Source organism: Taurulus bubalis, assembly GCF_910589615.1.
Source record: "Taurulus bubalis genome assembly, chromosome: 5".
Taxonomy (NCBI): Eukaryota; Metazoa; Chordata; class Actinopteri; order Perciformes; family Cottidae; genus Taurulus; species Taurulus bubalis.
In genome coordinates, this window is record NC_136593.1 from 6,462,872 (window position 1) to 6,485,604 (window position 22,733).

At 43.0% G+C, this 22,733-nt stretch overlaps 3 protein-coding genes across 3 annotated transcripts; 2 read left to right on the forward strand and 1 right to left on the reverse strand.

The window, feature by feature from the left end:
* Positions 1–1,495: 1,495 nt before the first annotated feature.
* sh2d5 (SH2 domain containing 5) lies at positions 1,496–6,879 on the forward strand. The gene is made up of 10 exons (XM_079218548.1): positions 1,496–1,544; positions 2,033–2,098; positions 2,493–2,573; positions 2,689–2,763; positions 2,917–3,063; positions 3,915–4,115; positions 4,218–4,401; positions 4,717–4,822; positions 4,933–5,092; positions 6,001–6,879. Exons 2-10 carry the CDS (start codon positions 2,048–2,050, stop codon positions 6,130–6,132), a joined length of 1,137 nt encoding a protein of 378 aa, XP_079074674.1. The 5' UTR covers positions 1,496–1,544; positions 2,033–2,047; the 3' UTR covers positions 6,133–6,879.
* A 949-nt stretch (positions 6,880–7,828) lies between these two features.
* kif17 (kinesin family member 17) lies at positions 7,829–13,500 on the forward strand (the record flags this gene model as incomplete). The annotated part of the gene is made up of 14 exons (XM_079217692.1): positions 7,829–8,059; positions 8,306–8,452; positions 8,639–8,740; positions 9,003–9,192; positions 9,754–10,206; positions 10,369–10,463; positions 10,569–10,764; positions 10,925–10,998; positions 11,165–11,262; positions 11,582–11,810; positions 11,999–12,257; positions 12,387–12,448; positions 12,535–12,655; positions 13,029–13,500. The coding sequence occupies 14 exons, from the start codon at positions 7,829–7,831 to the stop codon at positions 13,217–13,219; spliced, it is 2,448 nt and encodes an 815-aa protein (XP_079073818.1). The 3' UTR covers positions 13,220–13,500.
* A 2,277-nt stretch (positions 13,501–15,777) lies between these two features.
* Positions 15,778–17,390, reverse strand: LOC306736760 (specifically androgen-regulated gene protein; the record flags this gene model as incomplete). The annotated part of the gene is made up of 3 exons (XM_079218423.1): positions 15,778–16,862; positions 16,956–17,151; positions 17,286–17,390. The coding sequence occupies 3 exons, from the start codon at positions 17,388–17,390 to the stop codon at positions 15,778–15,780; spliced, it is 1,386 nt and encodes a 461-aa protein (XP_079074549.1).
* Positions 17,391–22,733: the final 5,343 nt, after the last annotated feature.

The window sequence follows — 22,733 nt, forward strand, 5'->3', positions numbered from 1 at the left end:
GCTTATACTAAAGAATGTGTCTCGGAGCTGAGAAAATGCAACTGGCTGAGTTCCCACTCTGCGGTTTTGGTTCCGTAGACACTCTCCCTCTTGACCCTGGCTGAACCGGTCAAATAGAGGCCGCTATATATATATAAATTATATGCACATGCTACCGTGTTTTAACACATAAAGCTTGCTTTTGGTCGTTAACGGTCTTGCACAGGGACCTATATCTGGTTCCTGTCATATGGAAGAAGTTCCGCTTTATGCTCTCGGGAATAGTGGCAGACAGTATAACTCACCCTTGTGACCTTTAGATGTCTGATATACAGACGGACTGCTCCCTTTTCGCTACTTAGACTGTGACAACTATGGATGTCAGAAAGAGGAAGTCTCACAGAAAGGGGATAAATATCCATTGCTCTTAGAGAACGGGGCCCACTCTCATTCTGGGGGTGTGCTGACTGTGTGCAGACTGTGTGCAGAGCAGACCATCAGGGGAGCTGAGTCCAAGGCCTTGTAGTAGGTATGCATTCCATGTATGTGTAATAATGGCTTAAATAAATAACCTTGATTGTAATATAACCTGTACTGTCAATTCTTGAACACCCGAGGAATTTCCTGGAGAGGACAATTCTTCCCTTCAATATACACATATATATATATATATATATATATATATATATATATATATATATATATATATACATATATATACATATATGTGTATGTTGTATATGTATATGTATTATATATATGTATATACTTATATGTATGTATATATGTGTGTGTATGTATGTGTGTATATACACACATTATATATATATATGAACATATATATACTGTATATATTATATATGTGTATGTTATATATATACAAATATATAATATATATGTGTATGTTATATATGTATATGTATTATATATATGTATATACTTTTTTATAGATATATATATATATATATATAACATACATATTATATACACACACATTCTATATATATATATATATATATATATATATATATATATATATATATATATATAAACAAACGCAACCAGAGGTATTGTGGAAGTATATTACATTATTATCCAATGGACTTCAGCAGAGGGTTAAAGTGAGAGTGATCCGGGAAATGTGTGTTTATGAATGAAACTTGACTTTCCCACCACCACTTGACGTGTGACGTCACCGGGGGGAATTGCGCAATGAGAAGGAATGTGTGGAGCTTTAAACAAAAAGAAGAAGAAGGAGGAATGTGTGGAGCTGGAGAGAAAACACAAAGTGTACCCAGAGAGACAGCCGCCGGGAGAGGGAGGAGAGACTCAACGCGTTATCTTCCTCGGCTCTCATATCTCAGACCGACGTCTTCTTCACTCCCCTTCCCCCCCCGGCCAGCAGCAGCACACCTGGGCCACCGCGGAGCGGCAGCAGGTAAAAAGGTGAGGAAGGACGTCGGCGTCCGACTGCTCCACGTGAAGAAGAAGAAGAAGAAGAAGAAGAAGACGACGACGACGCGGAGGAGCGGACAGTGTGTGTGGAGCTTCAACGACTCCCAAAAGTGAGTTTTCTGCGACTTCAACGCCTAATACAAACCTGAGCACCAAGCGGAGGACGTCCCGGTGCGCTGCCTACACACACACACACACACACACACACACACACACGCACACGCGTACACGCGTACACATGGGGCGGAAACGGTTCAAAGGTTTGTTCCAGAGAAGTTTCACATTGTTGGACGTGTGTTTCAGCGGCGACTTTGACGCGTTTCTGGAGTTGATTTTAAAAAAAAGAAGAAAAAAAAAGAGATGAGTTGCAAAACTGTTTTAAAAAAAATCACAGGTAGCCCGAGTTAAATCACGTCCCTCCTCTTGTAATGTGTCAGGGTGGACCCGTAACTTCGGCTTCATTGGACTCCTTCCTGACGCACCACAGCTGTGGTTGTTTGACTCTCTAGTTTCCTCCACGTGTTCGTGTTTTGACAGCTTTCTGAATGTTCATTTGAGTGCAGCTTTCCTCTTAAAGTGTGAGACGTTCTCGTTTCAGAGATCAACAGGCAGCATGGGCGAGGCACCGGTCAGGGAGGATGGCACAGTGACGAGATCAGCAGAGGTAACTCCAGAAATGTGACTTTTTATCTACATTATTTGCATTGTTGCACTCTCCTATTGTTTGTTTGTTGTTGTTTTTATTTACACCTTTTAATATGCACATACATACTTGCACTCTTGCACTTCTACTGTTTAAGTTAATTTAATTCTTAAATTAATACTGTTATTCTTTCTTTCATCCAGCTATTTATTGTTGTTATTTTTATCTTTATTCTATTAGTATTATTTTTACATATCTTTCATCCCTGTTTTTATATCTTATCTTATTTTCTGTGTAAATGGCTGCTAAGCGACACAAAATTTCCCCTTGGGGATTAATAAAGTATGTATATATATTCATTCATTCATTTTTAATTGTGCTTTCGGTTTTGACTAAACTTATCTTTGTTATTAAGTACGTGGGCTCATTTCCTGTGGATGACCGCTGCTTGGATGACCAGATGGAGCAACTACACACTCAGCTGAAGTCCATTAAAGTGAGTCCTGAGCCTTGAATCATCATCATCATCACACACACACTAAAAAAAAGCAAAAGCTTGTTATTGTTAACTTGAGAACAAAATATTGAATATGTTGGTTGTCTTCAATCAGACATTCAAAAGACGGAGGCCCGTGTCCCTAAAATTCTCCATCAAAGGTGTGAAAATGTACAACGAGGATGAAACGGTACGTATGAAAACATTTTACACACACAAACACACACACACACACACACACACACACACACACACACACACACACACACACACACACGTGGACGGCTTGTGTGTTTTCAAACAGGAGGCCTCAACAAGTATTTCAATCTGTATTCCCGGTCAGACGCTCCTGATGGCTCACGCTCTGCGTCGAGTCTCTCTGTCCACCGCCTGGCCCGTCGACGCCCAGTTCGCCTTCGTCTCCCACAACCCGGGCAGCACCGACGCCCAGCTGTACTGCCATGTGTTTCAAGCCCGGCACTCCAGAGCGGTAAGAAATGACCAAACAACCAAAGGAGCTGCTGCAGAGTCGAGTATTTAGCGAGAAAGTTACAGCTCCAACGTGACTGGGTTTCTATAAAGTGCGAATTGGGACTTTATGGTCCTATAAAAACAGTATATTTGTGATGCTTCAAAGGGAGAATGTGTCTTGTATTTTGGAAAAACGTGTGGGTTGGTGTATGAGGAGCGGCTCACTGTTTCAAGTGTTGCCCCTATAGTTACAGCCACTGAAACTTGTACCGAACGAATCCGGAGGTTGTGGCACTGAGGTCATCTGTCTGGGTGGATCGTCTGTGATCTTAAACGAACCATTTTAGCGTCTTAAACTCGTGCTTAAAGGATCAGTGTGCCGGATTTATGTTGGATCTTTTAGGCAGAAATGCAATATTGAATTCATCAACTAATATTGGTGTGTAATCACCTGAGATCGTGGTGTTTCCGTTGGCTTAGAACAAGCCCTTCATAAAGAGTCTGCCATGTTGTTTCTACAGAGAGAGACTCTTCCCTGAAGACCACCGCTCCCTGACTCGCTTATTTTAGTTGGTTGCAATCTGCCACTTCACCACTAGATGGCACTAAATCCTACACGCTGTTTCTTTTAAAAGCAGCGTTTCAGTTTTGGGTCCAAATACAACGTCAATCACTCTGAGACTTCTTCTAAAATGGAAAGAAAAGTATTCCCTTGGTGATGTTGCTATGCAATGATATATTACAGCTTCAACAGACATTTCTTTTTAGCGTCTGCTGTGCAACGTAGCCTTTTGACATTGTAGCTTCAAAAATGTTAAATGTTGCATTGCTCCAAAATGGATAACCTCATTTCCACGCTCCCTCCTGTAGGCGCAGTTCCTGAACCTGCTGCTCTGCCGCTGTTTCCAGCTGTGTTACTTGGGGAAGCACCCAGAGGATGCCCAGTTGGACTCCGTCGGCTCGATGCCTCGCCGCAACCCCTCCCTGCTCAACCACGGCTTCCCTCTCAGCGTCAGCGCCCTGGTCTCCTTCAGAAGAGCCCCTTTTCAGGGGCTGCTGCCGGGGACTAAGGTGTGAGCGTCTTTCTTGCATTCACTCGTACAACATGGTGCGTTTTCCTTTTTAACCCCGGCGTTCCCCCTCCATTTTCTCCATTTCCCTGGCCGTCGACAGAAGGTTCAAAAGTCCTTTGATGACCTGCACAGCAGCCCAGATGAAGTCTTCCCCACCTCCTCCCCCTCGCTGGTGCGAAAGAAAGCCATCCGCACTAAAGCGCTGCGCTCCGGGGCGTACCGCTCCTTCACGTTCACGCCGCTCAAGCAGCGCAGCGTTCAGGAGCGGCTGAGCGCGTCACAAGGTGGGCCGAGTGTTCACAGAGCGCTGTCGAGAGTGAGAGAGTTGATTAGGTAAAGCGAAGCCCCGCCTCCGTGTTCAGGTGATGGGGAGCCACTCACTGTCTGTCGTGGTGTCAGAAGGCAGTTTCTGGGTCAATTTTATAGATAATTTTTCTCTAATGCCTTGAATGCGCAACGTTTTTGTCGTTTTATTTAATGGGTTTGCGTTGGATTCTTTTGGTGGTGGAGCTCCATGTTTTTTTTTTTTTTTTTTGGACCTGCTTGGCATGTAAACGTCTCCAACTCCACATTGACTTCTCCTCTTCTCTGTGACTCAGCAGAGGGAAAAGACAAAGCTCTAGCGAGGAGATCCCGCACGCCGAGCTTGGCCGAAACCGAAGAAGCTCTGGCTCAGGCTGTGTGGTGTTGGGCTGGCATCGCAACGTGAGCGTCACTCGTGCATTTAAAGTTTTTTTTTTTTTTTTTTTTTTGTTTCTTGTGTGTTATCGGTTTTTCTTTTTCTTTTAACTGCGTGGTCTTGTGGTGTATTTCAGTGACTGCAGCTGTTCCCTGCTTGCAGACGATGTTCTGGGGTCATACCTCCTCTGCCCTCATCCTAAAAAACCCAAAAGTGGTTCTCTCATCATTCGCTTCCCCTGTGGCCTGATCACCCACCTCATCGAAAACACCTGCACAGGGAAATTCCTGCTGGAGGTAGTCGTTCTGCTAATAATTATGTATTAAATCTTGACAGAAGGGCACTGATATGACGCTGATATCGGTCCAATACTGACTCAAATAGCTGGATCGGGTATTGGAGACCATTATTTTAATAAATAACAACAGTAAATGTCTATTTATGCATTTATTTGTGACATTGTCTTTTACAAAGTCATGAAAGCAATATTTAAGTCAAGTAAACGTTTTTTTTTTAAATGATGCAAATTCTACACATCCAGTTTATTAAAAACTGATATCGGATCAATATTCTGTATCGGCCAACAGATTGGTATCGGAACTTGAGAAAGTATTTGAGTCGTCCGGGATAAAAATGAATTTTGACTCATTTCCCCTTGTTGCTTTATGAATAAAATTCATAAATAAAATAATTTATTACTTGGAATAATATATATATTGTAATACAAGGTTTGTTTAAAAGGCATGTTTGTGTGATATTACAAGTCTGACTTTCCATAAATTTCCCCTTGGGTGGATTCAAAGTTTGAAAGCGTATTATTCCCACTCGGCTATTACATGTTGTATATTTTCTACCTGCTAGTTCAAACGCTTCAATGAGAATTCATCAAGCTTATTTCAAGCGAATCATCATGAACAAATGATGCAGTTTTGAAGGATCTAGATTTCCTTGTGTATACATATTTCCCTGCAATTCTGTCTTGTATTTATACACTAAGGTACTGGGTGTAAAGGGTGTGTTGGAGAGGAAAAGTACTCTGTACTTATTTAGACTATAAACTCAGCTCTGAGGCAAACTCACTGAAACCAAGAATAATGAAGTCCTTGTTGGCATTTGATTAAACGGATAAATCTGTGTAACCCCAGTTGTGACCGCTGATCTTACTGTATTTCTCTTTTTTTATTATTCTGTTTCTTTGTGGCAGACCTACAAGACTGAATTCAGTTCCATAGCCGAGCTGATCGAACACTACACAGAGACTCGGGGTGAGCTGCCGTGTCTGCTGAACTGCGCTCGGGTCAACCACTGTTACGAGTGGGAGGAAAGCCGACGATAAAAGGTCCCACAAAGCACTGGTTTTAAACCCTGGACACTGGAACGTGTGGATTGCCAACCTCAGAATAAGTGACACCTCTTTTCTTATTCATTTTGCACATATATCATCTCTTATCCTTTTTTTAAATCACATTTGGTGTTTTTTGAGGGAGGCTTCATTAACTGCATACAATGCACCTACTAGTGTTGGCACTTATTGTATTTTATACAAGTCGTTTCATCAAAGGGTACTTATCTGTAAAGGCGTAACATGTTGTGCTTGCTGCTTTTTATGCATTTCAATGTTATCTTTTTAAAGTATTTTTTTAATTGTGCCTGTAAGGCATCGGAGGAGTGTTTTTTTTTTAAGACTTAAAATGTATCAAATTGAAACCGTGGAATTGATTGTTGCACAGGACGGCAAAGCTGTACATTTTTCATCAAATTGTATTATTACATTTTAATCTTGCTTATGGCCTTTTGAGAAGGGACATGTTCGAATTATCTGTGTTTTTAAAGTTTGTATGAAGTCACAGTTTACTAGTTCTAACTGGTAATGTTTGTTAAAGTCAGTGCGCAGGGTATCTTCAACTGCATGCAGTCGTATGAAAGTAGGTATTGATCATGTGTGAGATTGTTTTCTGGTCCAAAAAGTCTGCTTTATGATTAATCCAAGTGTTTTGTTTTTGTACCATCTTTTCCAACAAATAGTTTTCCTATTGTTCACCCCGGTTTGAGATTAAACAGATTTTCAGTTTTTTTCCAGTGTAAAAAAAAAAAAAAAGTTGTTTTCTGTTTTTTGACTGCATAGCACAATCTCACCTGCAGGTTTGGGAGAGAGTAAGATGCTACTTGCCTCTGCACATTATTTATGCTGTACACAGTTTCTAAATCTCAACATTGCACCAATATGCACACAGTTGCTGTGGTGTTAAACCACTTGGCTTTAACAGCTTTTATATTCACAGGCCATCTTTTATCAATGAAGGCTAAATAACAAACGCCTGTTTTTAATGTAACAGCTTCCAAAATAATCATGAAGTTGAATCAACACTACTTTTCAACACAAACTTACATCATAACCTTTATGCATGGGAATTATTATTAGTTGAGCCTTGTGTTTGTAATAAACCAGCAAGTGATTGCAGACTATATTTACAGTAAATGCGTTTGACATATAATCATTTCTGTAATCTATTAGTTCTGTCCCCACCTTTACACTGGTGTGTTTACGCTTAACTTGACACGGCTAACAAATGAGTTAACAAGTGTAATGTTAAATATATCTAGTCTAGATTTAAATGAAGAAACTGTTTTTCTTTTTTAATACACAACTAAAAATATGACGTCATAACCGGTGAAGACATCCAGTTTCTGCATTCGATGACCTCACTCCCTCCTCACCTGTCCGGGGAGGGACGGTCCCGTGACGGTTGTTTATAGTTGCTAAGCAACGTCATTAAACGTCATCTGTCGAGTGCACCACGTGTCCGCCTCGAGCCGCAGATGTGTCAAAATGAACTTTTGAGCGATTTTTCCACCGTGTTTTGAACTCAGCTGCTCTCGGTGGACTTCTACCGGTACGTGCACATTATTGGTCTGACTGGCTTCCCGGTTCCGATTCGGTTCATGTATTTATAAAGCAGAATTAAACATGTGCCCTTGATTACATCCGTCACGCGCCGCCTGCTACTGCTGCTACTGGTGCTACTGGTGCCATGGGGTCCGAGTCGGTGAAGGTGGTGGTCCGCTGCCGGCCCCTGAACGACAGGGAGCGGTTGCTGGGCTCCAGCACGGTGGTGTCGGTGGACCTGCGCCGCTGCCAGTGCTTCATCTCCAAGCCCGGCGCGGCGGACGAGCCGCCCAAACAGTTCACCTTCGACGGGACCTACTTCATCGACCAGACCACGGAGCAGATGTACAACGAGATCGCCTATCCTCTGGTCGAGGTGAGCTCCTGGGACCACGTTGATCATGTGTGTTTGTTTTCAGCACCAACACACAGCAGCAGTGTGGAGATGACGGTCACTGGACACCCCCCAGTCCAACAACAGTAGCCTATATCTTATTGCTAAAGTCTGCAGACCTCATTATTTACTTAACACTCTGCTGTCAGTCACTTACAAAGGTCAGCTTTTTTTTTATTATAAAGAAGCCTCATGAAAAAGGTAATTAATGTACATTTCTTCTTCCAGGGCGTCACTGAGGGATACAATGGAACAATCTTCGCCTATGGACAAACTGGAAGTGGGAAGTCTTTCACCATGCAGGGAGTGTCCGATCCTGCAGCCCAGAGGGGGGTCATCCCGCGGGCCTTTGAGCACATCTTTGAGAGTATTCAGGTAGGCAAACTGTATTTAAATCTGCAACATAATCCAATTTCGGCATTCATAAAACTCCCCCATTCCTGTGTGTGTGCTCATTTCTTCTGTTGGGATGGCATGCATACTTGCTTTAGTGGTTCTCGTCTCTGTCCAGGCTTGCTCAGACGATACTTTTATGTGAGTGTGTTGTTTTGTGCAAGCTAGTGTGCAGAGAATACAAAATTCCTGGTGAGGGCCTCCTACTTGGAGATTTACAATGAAGAAATCCGAGACCTTTTGGGTAGTGACACCAAGCAGAGATTGGAGGTGAGTCTCTCCAAGCGCCGTTTGTTTCAATAAACAAAACCACCGGCAACACGGTGTAACATTAGAAGCCAAACATGAAGTACAGTCATTATTAAACTCGTTTCTCAGGCTCTTCTCTGGCAGCGAAACACTGAGATGCTTATGTCGTGCAGACAATGCTGTGCAAGCTGCTATGGTTACATGAATTCTTGAAGGTCAAGGTATTTGCACAAGGTGACAGTTTTTTATTTATTGTGTGTGTATGTGTTTGACGGATGCTCAGCTGAAAGAGCATCCGGAGCGTGGGGTGTATGCGCGGGACCTCTCCCTGCACACGGTGCACAGTGTGGGGGAGTGCGAGAGCATCATAGAGCGCGGGTGGACGAACCGGGCGGTGGGCTACACGCTGATGAACAAGGACTCCTCACGCTCCCACTCCATCTTCACCATCCATCTGGAGATCTGCAACACAGGTGAACACACACACACACACACACACACACAATGACACAATAGCTGCAACATGTTGAAACATATCTATATAATCTGTTCAATGTGCGACAGAGGTGGTTTTAATCTGCATAAACATGTGCCTGTGGAAACGTGATCCTTCCAACTGCTCGGTATTCAAGAGCAAAATGTCAACAAGCTGGTGTGCTTGGTGTGTTTTCAAGCGTTATTTCTTGTGCCATCTCTTTTCTTTTCTTCTTGTAAATTCATTGTAATTCATACTTTTTATCTGAATTCTTGTTCAGAAACATAATCAATGTGTTGCTTTCAAAAGAATGCGGACGATGAAAGACAAATAAAACATGAAAAAGATGTAAATGTCTCACACAAATGCAAAAAAAAAAAGCATGGCGAACCTATTTGGTAGTTGAGTCCGGCCTTTTTATTCATAGAGCACATACAGATGACACTTCTAAACTTTAAAAACCACAAAAATAACTATGCAAAAAAGTAATTATGAGAACGGATAATGAACTAATGAGAGCGAGAGAGACCTAAAAGTTGTATTGTCTCAACACTCTCAGATGCAGACGGCCAGGATCGTCTCCGAGCCGGTAAACTCAACCTGGTTGACCTGGCAGGAAGTGAGCGTCAGTCCAAGACCGGCGCCACGGGCGAGCGGCTCCGCGAGGCCACCAAGATCAACCTCTCCCTCTTGGCGCTGGGCAACGTGATCTCGGCCCTGGTGGACGGCCGCTCCAAATACGTCCCCTACCGGGACTCCAAGCTGACCCGACTGCTGCGGGACTCTCTGGGAGGAAACACGCGCACCCTTATGATCGCCTGTCTCTCGCCCGCTGACAACAACTACGAGGAGAGCCTGAGCACGCTGCGCTATGCCAACCGGGCCAAGAGCATCCAGAACAGGCCTCGCATCAACGAGGACCCCAAGGACGCTCTGCTCCGAGAGTTTCAGGAGGAGATCAAGGCGCTGCGGGCCCTCATCTCAGGCCAGCTGGGCACCTCTAACCTTGCATGTGAGTGATATACGCAGAAACCAGCCTTCAAATACAATCTTTTTCTTTGATAATTGATCCAAGATTTAAATCCAGGTGGTGAAACATGCTTAATTTGCTTCTTAGTTGACTGTTTCCTATTACCCGTCTTCCTGGAAAACTCACATTTTGTTTATCATGCAGCTCTGCTGGCCGGTCAGTTGTCCGAGGCCTCCCCCGCTGTTCCTTCAAGGCCACAATCCAGCAACACAGAAGCGGAGAAGGAGAAGATTAAAGAGGCAATTGCAGTGCCGTTCCCACGCCGATACATCACTTCACATCTCCACATGCCTTTCGCGTAAGAACGGGGTGATTTATGGGACTGTGTTCTGCTCTCGCCGCAGGAGTACGAAGTGAGGCTGGCCAAGTTGCAGGCCGAGTACAATGCAGAGCAGGAGTCCAAAGCGAAGCTGCAGGAGGACATCGCCGCGCTACGTTCCTCATGTGAATCCAAGCTGTGCGACCTGGAGAAGGGTCGAGCCAGCAGGGGGAGCTCCGTCCCACAGAATGAAAACAGGAAATCATGTCCCCAAGAACCATGTAAGTAGTTTCTAAATGTGTTTTTGGTGCTAACCGGTCTGTCCAAAAGCTCCAGTGAGTCATCCTGAACAAAAGCTGAACGTCAGAGACATTGTTGTGTGTGTGATTGCACAGTTCTTCAAGAGTTCTTGCAATTGTGTCCTCCCCCTCTTGGCATCAGTGAGCTCTGGCTGCATGACAGAGGATGCTGAAGGAGAGTTCTGCCACAGCACTGATCCCACCTCCATAACCAAGGTACTGTGCACTAGCACCTTGCATCCTTTTAACTAATCAACATTATAGTTCCCAAATGAGAGATCCACCACTTCAGCTAGCTTGAAATGATAACTGTCATGAAAATAAAAGAACTATAGATTATTAGAAACTTAAATGGTTTTATTTCCTCATGTTGGCGAACCAGCCTGCTGTACCAGACGTCGGTCTCCCAAAAAGTCGGTGTGACGGAGACTCACCTGACATCACTGCTGCGCCTCTGGACCAGCAAAACGTCCTGGAAAGGTATGGGGGCACACATGTTATACACATAACAAACTTTCAGCGCTTTTTGCACTTTTTGATGATAAAGATCTACATCGCGTCTACATAAAGATGTGGAGCCATCAAATCTGGCACATTATTTTTATGCTTTTTTTTTACGCTTATATCAGCACATATATGCAGCACTTATATGCAGCACAGAAATGCTAAACGCTCAGTATGTGATCACAATTTAACCAAAAACAAGATTGTTTGTCCATGTTCCCCATATGGTTTACTCTCAAATATTGATCTCAGTTTCGGCCTCAAACGTCGTTCCCGATGGTCCATCTCTCCCCAGGCTGCAGCAGCTGGAACAGGAGGTGGTCGGAGGAGAGCAGGCCAGGAACAAAGAGTTGAAGCAGAGACAGAAGCAGAGGAAGAACCTGGCCGACCAGAGAAAAGTCCACCTTATCCGGGCTCTGTCGGAGAACAGCGAGGACAGTGAAAATGTGCTGTTGAACGTCTACAACTCCATCCAGGAAGAGGTCCATGCCAAAAGCCAAATCCTGGTCAAGGTGCAGGGCAAGGTGGGTCACGGCAGGGCAAACGTAACGGGCGGTGGGTTTGGAGCAATATTTAGCAACATGTTTAGCATGTTTAGGTTCTGCAGCGCAAAACACTGCATGCATTAGTGTTTACTTTTGGTGTTGAAATGAAGTGTTCTGCCATTGAGCCATAACACCTCCCACACACACGCATCAACCTGTTGTGACAGCTGAAAGCGGCCAAACTGGAGATCCGTGACCTGCAGGCAGAGTTCGAGGTGGAGAGGGACGACTACCTGGCAACGATCCGGCGGCTGGAGAGGGAGGGCCAGCTGCTGAACAGCCTGCTGGAGCGCACGGTGCCCCTGGTGCGCCGCGACTGCAACTACAGCAACCTGGACCGCTTGAAGAAAGAGGCGCTCTGGGACGAGGACGGCGCCACCTGGAGGCTGCCGGATGTTACAGTGCAGAAAACCACGCTGCCTTCAGGTGCAGAGTGTGAAGGAGTACAACAATCATTGTTTTTTTTTTTAAGTGATGATATGACTTGTGAGTGTAAATATGCGTTTGGCAGAATCATAAATCTTTAAATATGATCTCGTTTTCGTTCTCTCACAGCAGTGGCTCCGAAACTTTCAGCTGGCAGAGGTTCAGCTGTTGACACTGGAGAGCCATTCATGGTGCGTTTGTGTTTGTGCTCCATGCGTCATCACTCACACACTGAAACGATGTCACAGAGCCTCAACCTCCTGCTTGTTTTCAGCAGGTGGAGGAGGACCGGTACAAGGAGATGCTGGACCGGAGCGACAGTGAGAACATCGCCAGCAGCTACTTCAAGTCAAAGAGAGCGAGCCAGCTGCTGGGACGTGAAGCTAGCAAGGGACACGGTAAAACAACAAATGCATGTAAAAGTTTAGTTGTCCAATTAGCTTTGTTGCAGAATGACGTAGATTCACTCCCACTGTGCTAAATGTGCAGAATGCCATCATTGTGTGTGCGTTTCTGGTCTTTCTTTAAATAAATAAGTGTCAGTTCTTGGAGCAATTAATGAAGTCAAGATGATAAAGATGTAAACATTGGTATAAATATTATCCTGTTTAAATTGTAGACAGTTAGACAAACTTAAAATACAACCTATTATGTAAGAAACCTACAACTGGGACTTTCTGCAGCGGTCACAATGCTAAACCAATTTCCATTCAGGCGTTTTACCCCCTGGTGCACTGGTTCTACCCATCTGATGGAGCTCTTCTCCCACAGCCACCCACTCTCCTCCTCTGGCTAACGGGACGGCCCACCTGACTGTGAGCGGCTCCGCCATGAACCCGCCCGTCGGCACAGACTCCGTCCTGCCACGGCCCTTCCGCCTGGAGTCGCTGGGCGTCCCGGCGTCCAACGCCAGGGTGAGGCGCAAGAAAAGCAAATCCCACATCCATAACGAGGGGACTTGAAAAGACGCTTCCAATGTCCCTAAAATTGCAAGTCCAGATGTCGGTGTCCAAAATTGTGATTTTGGGCGATATATAAATATTTTTTTTGCTTTGGACGTACTACTACCTCCAGTATGACACTACCCTTGAATTGTTTTGCACTGTACCTAAAAACATGTGATTTCTGCACTGTGAGACTCAAAGTCCCGCTACTGCAATATTTAACTTGAAATGTGTTTTGCCGTTGCTGATTTGTAAACCACCATTTCAACCTGCTCCTTATCTTATCTTCTCAAATTCTTGCTGCTGAATAGATGAAATAAAAGGAATTAATGTATCCACGCCATGGCTCGTTTCATTTACTTTGCAAACAGACGTTTAACCGGGGCTTGTTGATTGTGTCGTGAACCGTAATAACAAATAAGACCTCCGTGCAGTTCTGTGTCTCAGCTAATGGACGACTCCACGGTCACTAATAAGTCAGCGGGGCTGTTGTCAAGGCAGCAGCGTCGACAGGTAGACGGTCTCATGTTACAAACTGTATGACCTCTGGGTCAGCACTGTGGATTTTGGTGTGCTTTTACTTAAGCCGAATAAAGATGTGAGAACCAGTCATTTATTCCTCAAGCAAATCTTGAAGCTTTGATAACAATTGATTATTAAAAAATTCTATATCTGAGGATGCCGTGGCTGCATCGCTGCTGATAATCTCAATCCTCACTGCAGCTCCCTTTTCTGCCAGAGTATCATATTCCTAAAAATGTCTGTGGCCTGATTTCTTCATCCATTGTTTAATAATACTTGACCGGCAGAGAACCGTGTCGGTTTCAAAATTCGACACCCTTTTGTTTGCCCGGACACAGACACCGGCCCATTAGACGAGCCCCTCGCCTTTTAATGAGAGATTACACCGCAGAGGGCAACTGTAATCGTCTCTCGCGATAATCAACCGCGTACTAATTCGAGACCATTGCATAACAAGTTTTCCAGCCTTTCAAGTAAGTCAGCGGCTGGAATCGGGAGTCTTCCATGGGAGGGTTATTGAGAAAACAGAGAAAGTAAAAGCACGAGTCGACTAAGTTCACATGGAGGTGGGGCTCAGGATAATCGGATAATGAAAGAGCAGCTGAGCAGGCTTTCTGGCTGCTCGAGTGGCGTGTAAGAGGAGTCGTATGGCTGCTGGTCATTGTGTAAGTGGAGCGTCGGAGGAGGCAGAGACTTACGGTCACTCTGCAGGTTCATGAGGATGATATAGTTTGGAATTAAGAGGCCTTTGCTCCTTTGTTCTGCACTAAGTCTGTGTGGCGTTATTCCACAGCTTGGTCGGAAAAGGCGAATCCAGTTAATCACATTTTTACATTTCATTTAGCTGACTCTTTTATCCAAAGCGACTTACAATAAGTGCATTCAACCATGAGTACAAACTCAGAATAACAAGAATCAAGAAAGTACAATTTCTTCAAGAAAGCCAAACTACAAAGTGCTATAAGTGCTACTAAAGTACTACTTTCTTTATTCAAGGTATAGTTGGAAAATGTGTTTTTAGTTTGCGTCGGTAGATGTAGAAACTTTCTACATTTCAAACACTGACAGTTTCTGAAATAAAAATTCAAAATGACAAGTCTGATGGACTTTATTTGACCGTGTGAGGATAAAAAACAAAAACAAATACGCAGTATACATCACGCAGTCTTCTTTATTTTCTCTGGTTTTCATGTGGTAAAAATCTCCAGCATTTAGACAATGAAAGCAGTCATCTCATATTTTTAGAAAAAACATCTAATCCATTTGGTATAAAATAATAGCAGAAACGAATCGGGAGTTATTGATACATAATAACTACTGCTGATAGTTACTAAAGATTAGAAAACACTGAAAAATCACCCCAAAACACTTTCAGAATTAGTTTGATAACAATTACGATCTTCTTATTTATTTTTTCTTATATAAGGAATGTACTCGACAATCCACTTAAAGGCACATCTGTGAATTCTAAAACAATCAGTCATGGAAAAAGTCTGTTTATTTGCGTTGATGTTTCCTTTAAGTAGATTTGAGCAGCATGTTATATGCAGTATAATGAGGAAGGAACGAGACTAATGGAAAGCTACAATATGGCTTGCTTCAGAATCGAACATGTTATTTTTGTGCACTTAGAGCCTTATTACAATATCTCGTTCTATCCTTGATTTCAGACAAATGATTTATTAGAGCCCATTCACTTGCACTCTTTGGCTGATTAGGGCCTTGTCGTGTCGTAACTGAAATGTGTTGAAGCCAACATAAAGAGAGATTCTGATGAGATGGAATGACATTAACATATCATTTTAATCAAACATGTGGAAGGTGCATTTTCAGCAGAGCAATAGTTGCCCTCAAGTACGTGAAACCCTGTGTGTTTAAACCTCAATCAAAAGTGCTGTTCTTGCCCTTTTAAATTCTTCCTCTTCTTCATCCCCTTCTGCTTTAGTTTGCCAAAGTGCCGTGTGCCAAGTTCCCACTTAACTCTCTAACTCTCTTTAAGCCGATGGTCCTCTTGAACTCCTTCCGAGCACTGCCTTCATACCCGTTTACCTGGTTTAGTCTTTGAGCAGTCCGAGCTTTCTCAGTGCTTCTTTTCGATCCGCTCCCATCCCGGGCACCACCATCACCGTATATCCGACTGAGTTTGAGGGTTTGCGGGGCGCGGGCTGACCGTTCCCACCGTTTCTGTGGTTGTCCAGGGTGGCGGAGCGCTCCAGACCCGTTGCCTTCAATCCATTGGATTGAGCGGGATCTGACGCAGGCACAGGCTGTTGGTCACTTCTGGAGTAGTGATGGAAACTGGCGCTGCTCTGCAGAAGCCTGTTCTTAGGCTCCGTGGGCACTTGAGAATGACAAAACGACGGGCTTCTTGATGGATTAACATGAGACGGAGCTTTTGTAAATCGGTTGGGTGTCGGGTCCAAAGAGGAGTGAGATTTCGGGGCGGGCAGTGGGGCTACGAACTCATTTTCTGGCTCTTGCTCCGTCAGGAGACCCAACTTCTGCAAAGCTTCCAGTCGGACGACCTGGGGGTCGGTTGCATTCTTGATATTGAACGGAGAGTCTGAGGTTACGGGTGCTTCATTTTGTGTTTGCACAGATATGTTGGCAGGAATCCTTTTGGGTTTGGGGCCAACAACCGGAGGCCCGATCTTAGACCTGTACGCCTCTGAGTGGGATCTGTTAGATCTTGGAGGAATTCCGAGGTCCGGGCCTTCCACTGTGACGGGAAGGCGCCGGTCCAACTCAATAGTGTGATCAATTGCGGGACAGAGAGGCGTCTTCTTTGTGGAGGCACTCCTCCGCAGATGAACAAGTGCCTCATAGGACAGAGGACCTCGAGGTAAACCTTCAGCTTTCCGAACCGAGTAGTCCCTGGGTTTTGTGGGAGGAGGTATCACAACATTGACCTCTAAAGGTACATGAGGAGCGACCGGTTTCTGGTTGAGGTTGTGATCCGGTTTGTTGCTTGCAGTGAAGTGAGGCTTATAGCTGAGGTTTTTGTCTGGAGGGACACCCGTCTTTGCATTTAGCGCAGAACACGGAGAGCTGCTCGCCATAACAAGGGGTGTAGGAACCAGGTAGCTCTGCATTGGTTTGGAGTCCTGTATGGGCTCCTTGGATGCGTGTTTCTGTGAACCTGGAAGACAAACAAACTCATGTTTGTCACGAGATGGTATTCGATTGACAACTATTAAGCTAATTCTGCATCTGTGCACAGAGATTAACTCACTGGTGAGCTTGCTTTTGCTCAAGGAGGCTGACAGGTCAGCCATTTTGTTAGCGAGGTTGCCAGGGCTGGGCAGTTGGTCCGGCTCGTCGTTGGACAGTCCGCTGTCTTCCTCGGTATCCAAAGACTCAATAGTCTCCTCCAAAAACATGAGACAGGCCTTCTCTTCAGCAGACAGGTGCTCCATACTATCATCACTCTGTAATACATCAAACAATGAGTAAACATGCATTGCATCCTTTTAGATTTGATGTTTCAGCTCAGTGGCGTTGTCTTGATATGCCATGTTGTTTTGAACAATGAGAAAAGAGGGAAGAGGGAAAGGTCACTTACAAAGACAGAATTGGCGCTGAGAACGCTGTCACAGCTGCCAGCGCTGTCCATGCCAGTCATCGTCTCCAATCCAATGCCACCTGGCCAGGTATCGCTTTTTGGCATCTTAGTGCCCTCGTTTATCCAAGTTTAGTGGCACAGATTGTCGTGTTCCTCCCGTCTGTGAAAGGGGAATACATGGTGAACATTGAAATGGTTCCTCCATCTTGGCAGAGCAAGATTATTCCCCCAAAAAGGCAGAGCATTCAAAAGTAGATTATATTATTGGATCGTACCAGTATTGCATATTTTAACCACATTCTTTATACTTGGTCTCTTTTGATAATTTTCCATAGGTTTTTGTTTGTTCTATCTTCCACCTAGCCATTGGGTTGCATGTATTTCTCTACATTGTGGAAATGTGTACAGTCCTTTAACGACAACTTTGGGAATTTTCTTGAAATTACTATCAGTACTTTTGCATTATATCCTTTGTAATATGTTTTGGGTATAACCCTACAACAGCTTTTGTGTTACCTCGTGCTAACCTTATGCAGCAATATCAATATAAAAGGGTTTAATTATTATTACAAATAACCGAGGATGTGTGCACAACCTGTCGGCAGAACAGAACTTTTTGCTGAAATTTAATGTAAACTTGTTTTTAAAGTGCATTTGACACACATACTTCAATGAGATGAAAGCTAATGACAGTAATAAACACCAATACGTCGTTTTTAGTTATTGAACAAACGACCAGATTCCAACAAAGTCCAGACAACTAACACACAGAATGGAATAAGAAAACAGCGGCTCGCCGTCGCCTCAAGACAATCTTTTAGCGGTAAAGGAATTTAGACTTTGTCTCTTTAATGAATAGATAATTGACAGCACAATGTGCACAGACGCTGAATAGCAATACATGGCTTGGAGACAAGTAAGCTTTGATTTGTTTCCAAAGAAAGGTAAGCAGAAATGGAGAGGAAGGAAATTGCACAGCAATCAGCACCACAAGAGACTGGACAGCTCCAGATCAGCTCAGAAATATAAACGGTGTCAACCATGTCGGCCCGGGATTAAAATGAGTGCTGCTTTATTTGAATGTTATTAGCCTACAATGTAAACATGGAGCGCATTGCGGTGGCATAAGAAGCTGTGCCTTCATAACGCACATTTATAATATCTTAGCATGACTTCATACTTCATCAAGTCGTTAAAGAGCAACACACGTGTCCAGTGGCATCCACAGCTTTAATATATATCCCAAGAGAATGTGAAAACGATTGCAAGATCATTCAAAAGTGTTGAAAGACGACTCAGAAACTATTACAGGTGAATAAAAGGTGCCCAAGTATTCTGAAATGATTGATTCTACAAAGGCTGTAAATTAATGATCCATCCTTTGGTGCTTTGTTTTGCTCAAAGGAACAGTTTTAGAAAAAAGTGCATTGAAGTGTTTTTTCACGTAAGAATCAATTGCTGCAGAACAGCAGCCATTTTAATGCAAAACAATAAGTATTTTTTACTGTATTATTTAACATCCATATTTGCTTGTCGGTCTGATGTTCTGATAAATATTTGATTAAAAAAGATAAAATGTTGAAGCTCCCAACTCTGTTTTCCAAACAAACCGTGCTCACAACTTAATGACTGTGCAAGTTTAACACAACTTTAAAAAAGGAAACTTGTAGTTAATTGGCTAAAAACCCTGCATACTCTTTTGATGCTGCATGTGTGCATATGAACAAATATCGTATGATTTATTAGGCTATTTTCTAGATTTCCAAATTGTCTTACGTGCACATGTGACCCTGTGGTGTGTTTTACATGCACACCCGCTTCCTGTTGACGGGACAGAATGACAGGGTATCATAGATTGGTGTGTTTCTGACAGATATATAACTAGTCCTCTACCTGCATGTGACTCAGATTACAGCCCACATGCCTCTCCTAATCTTCCCCAACCGGATCAGTTTCAGAGGGAGTGGAGGGCAGAAGCAATGATCCCCTGAAAGCTATATGATATCCAGGTCTGTCTGCAACACTATTCGTCCTCAGAAGTTATCATTATTTTAACGTGGTGGGGTCTAGAGAGAACCTAAAAAGTAATGATTAGGGATTTTTCTCCTCGTGGGGATGCTCAAATGTAGGCAAAATGCTGTCAATGGGACACACCTTTTACTGTAAATGAGATGACAAATCGTCAGCTATTTTTTACCAGAACAAACAACTTTTAGATAATAAAAACAGTTTACTTTATTAGAATAGAGCTGGGAGTTTAGGATAAAGAAGCCTCTGTCTGACCCAAGTGAAAGGAAATTCACTTTTGGATAGGTTTCCGCACCTGAGAGGGAAGGGCTGCTATAAGCCAAGAGAGGCACAAAAGCACTCCTGTTCACTGGTCCTGCTTTGCCATGTCATCCCATCCCTGCAAAAATGTTAAAGTCCTTATCGCCAGGCTAACGTGTAAATGTCCCCACAACAATCTGGGTAGATCACATGCAAATAACAACATCGATAGAGTATTTTGAACTTTGAGCAAATGTGCTGTCAATGGTGTGACTTGGGGTTTATTCCCTCATAACAAAAACCTCAGACTCACAAGACTAGTTAGCCATTAACTGTGGCTATTTCCAGGGAAAAGGGCACAGCAGAATAGACATGTTATCTCCATACAGATACAGCTCAAACAGTACAGTAGCAACCGCCGCAATAAAAATAACTTCCCCGCTGTTCTGTTTTGATTGTGGCTATAAAAGAGCAGCTTTTATTAGCCCGTCTTTAATGCATTGTTTGAGGAGGATTGTGCAACTAGGTCAAATCATACCGGCTCATTTCTTTTTCCCCAACTTGATTGTTTTACCTCCACCACCTGGTCTTTGACTCTCTACCTTCAGATAGAATCCATGTCCTTTGTAATGAAGAGTATCTGCCCAATCTTTACAGAATCTACCAAACATCCATTGATCAAAGGATGCATGGAAAAACCTCTACTTCAGTTCCAAATTACAACTGAAACTGGCCTGAAAATAATACAAAGACTGACTAAATGCTGTAAAGAAGTGCATTATGACATCATACACAAATATGAAATGTAACAAGCTATTAAAAAACGAAAATTTAGTCAGAAAAAAAAAGTTGAAGCCTCCATACATTATCTTATGATTGATATAATTTGCGTCATAGATTCACCTTTTTATATTTATAACGTCAGAAGAAAAACGCGATGTAAACAATATAGTTTTAAATATAAAGTTTGTACATATTTAAGTCGATAAACAGTACCATATCTGCACATACCTGCTGTGAATCTCCGTACGTCTTCAGTTATCCATCTTGCGCGTCTTGTGCCAGTAAACGCGTCTGAGCGGCTCGCGCTCACCTCACCTGCCGGCGGACTCTGTGCCCTGCGCGCTCAGCCAATCAGAGAGCAGCGTTCTCCTTGAGACGCACGAGCCCTTGTTGTCATGGCACCTACAACTGCGGTAATCTGCTAATCAGTATCTCCGTTTCAAACTCTCTCGCTCTCAAACTCACACGGTCATACTTTGTGAAGCTTGATGAAGACAGACAGAAAAATAGAGACCAAATTGTGCACTTAAAAAAATATTATTTCTTGCAGACTGATCTGTTTCAACCACAGATGGTCTTCCTCTGGGGAAGAAGTCTTTTATGCACACGATTCTGTTGATTTATTTGCTCAATCCTATACTACAATATAGGAGACGACACGCAACTTATGCAATTTACTTTTACTTATTGGTGTATTTGGAGTAATGCAATATTTTATGATCACACTGCTATCGCCATGTTATATAATAAAGAGGTGATGACTTGTAATTTTATCACGGATAAATACAGGTTTATTATATTTTCTTTAAGGAAGACCTGGCGAAGATCATGTGTGTAGTGAGTTTTCAAATTTAACTGGATGATATATAAATACTCTAATAAAAATGACTGGATTTAATTAAAAACCATCACAGAAAGCTTTTGATTTTTTTTGTTTTTTATCTTAAATGAAAATACTTAATTTTACAAAAAGGTGACTTACTTGTCTTTTCCCTGCAGCTTTAAATTCAGGTGTGAAGTGATGTCACCCAAAAAAGCCACTATTATATAATAACCTTCTAAAGAGAAAGTGTGTGTGCAGGGACTTTAAAACCACTTGTTCAGCTCTGTTAACATCATTGTTGTGCAGTAAATAAATGTGCTAGGATTCTGATCATATTGGGCTCTTAATGTGCTTGCTCTCGTAGGGGTGCTTCATGTTACCGCTTTTAATAATCGTCACGGTCTCTGAACATGACATTCTGGTTTTAAACCGTCCACTCAAAGAATGAACGAGTCTGTACATTCTTGGTTAAAGGATCTGGTTTTGCTGTCCACATTCCTTCTTGGAGAACGCGATGTGAAATAACTTCTGTGACTCACTGACTATTCCGTCTGTTTATCTCTCACTCGAGCCGGGACGCTTATGGAATACACTTTGATGGCTGAGTAACATCACGCCATGTGATTTACGACGCACTGCTTGTTGTGGTTCCTGAACGAAGGCTATAAAAGCTGGGAAAGCTGCGCTAGTTAAAATGGAAGCGTCAAAATCAAAATAATTCTCAATTATAGGTCCGGATACAACGACATCTGAATCCGAAAGAGTCATAGTATAGTTAGCATGTTGTAAAAAGTAAATGTACAGCTTCATACAAAAATAGTGGATTGTATAGAACCGTGAACTTGGAACATAGGACCCCATGGTCAGAGAACCCAGAGATCAGAGCATAGAACCCAGAGGTCACAGGATAGTGTCAGAAAAAGTAATAATATAGCATGTCAGAAAAATTCAAGTAAAGTACAAGTACCGTGTAAAAAAAGAGGGATGCTTTAAAACAGGTTTGTCTAAATGTCAGCTGCATATGTTAAGTGTACTGTAACTTGTCTCTTTCACAACAGTAGCAACTGTCTCTGCTGCTACAAACAGCTGGTGAACAAATCGTATTATCCTATTAGGAAAGGGTAGATGTACCTAGAATACCGTGTGGGTGGAGTAATCCCACTACGATGGCACAGGATCAGTGAGGTTTATTCCTAATGGCAATGGATCATCAACGGGAGCTATAAATAGATGCTGTGGGGACGGTTAGTCTTACAAAAAATTAAACAAAGTGAACTGACCTTTTAACAATCACTACAGACAAAGCATGAGAAAATGTAAACTGATGTGTTGATACAAAACGACTCGCATACCCAACACCGTCGGCTATAGCTTTTAATTGTGACGACAACACTGAAAAATAATCAAGTAAATCCAGTTATTCTGCAGTGCTTTGTGTGCAACATTCATTGTTATTGTCCTTGAAGAGTCTTGAGAACTTGGTAAATACAAAATACAACAAAGCCATTTCGTAGTTTCACTTTTGAGCCAGCTGACAAATCCATAATCCCCCTTACAATGAAATAAACTTCCGA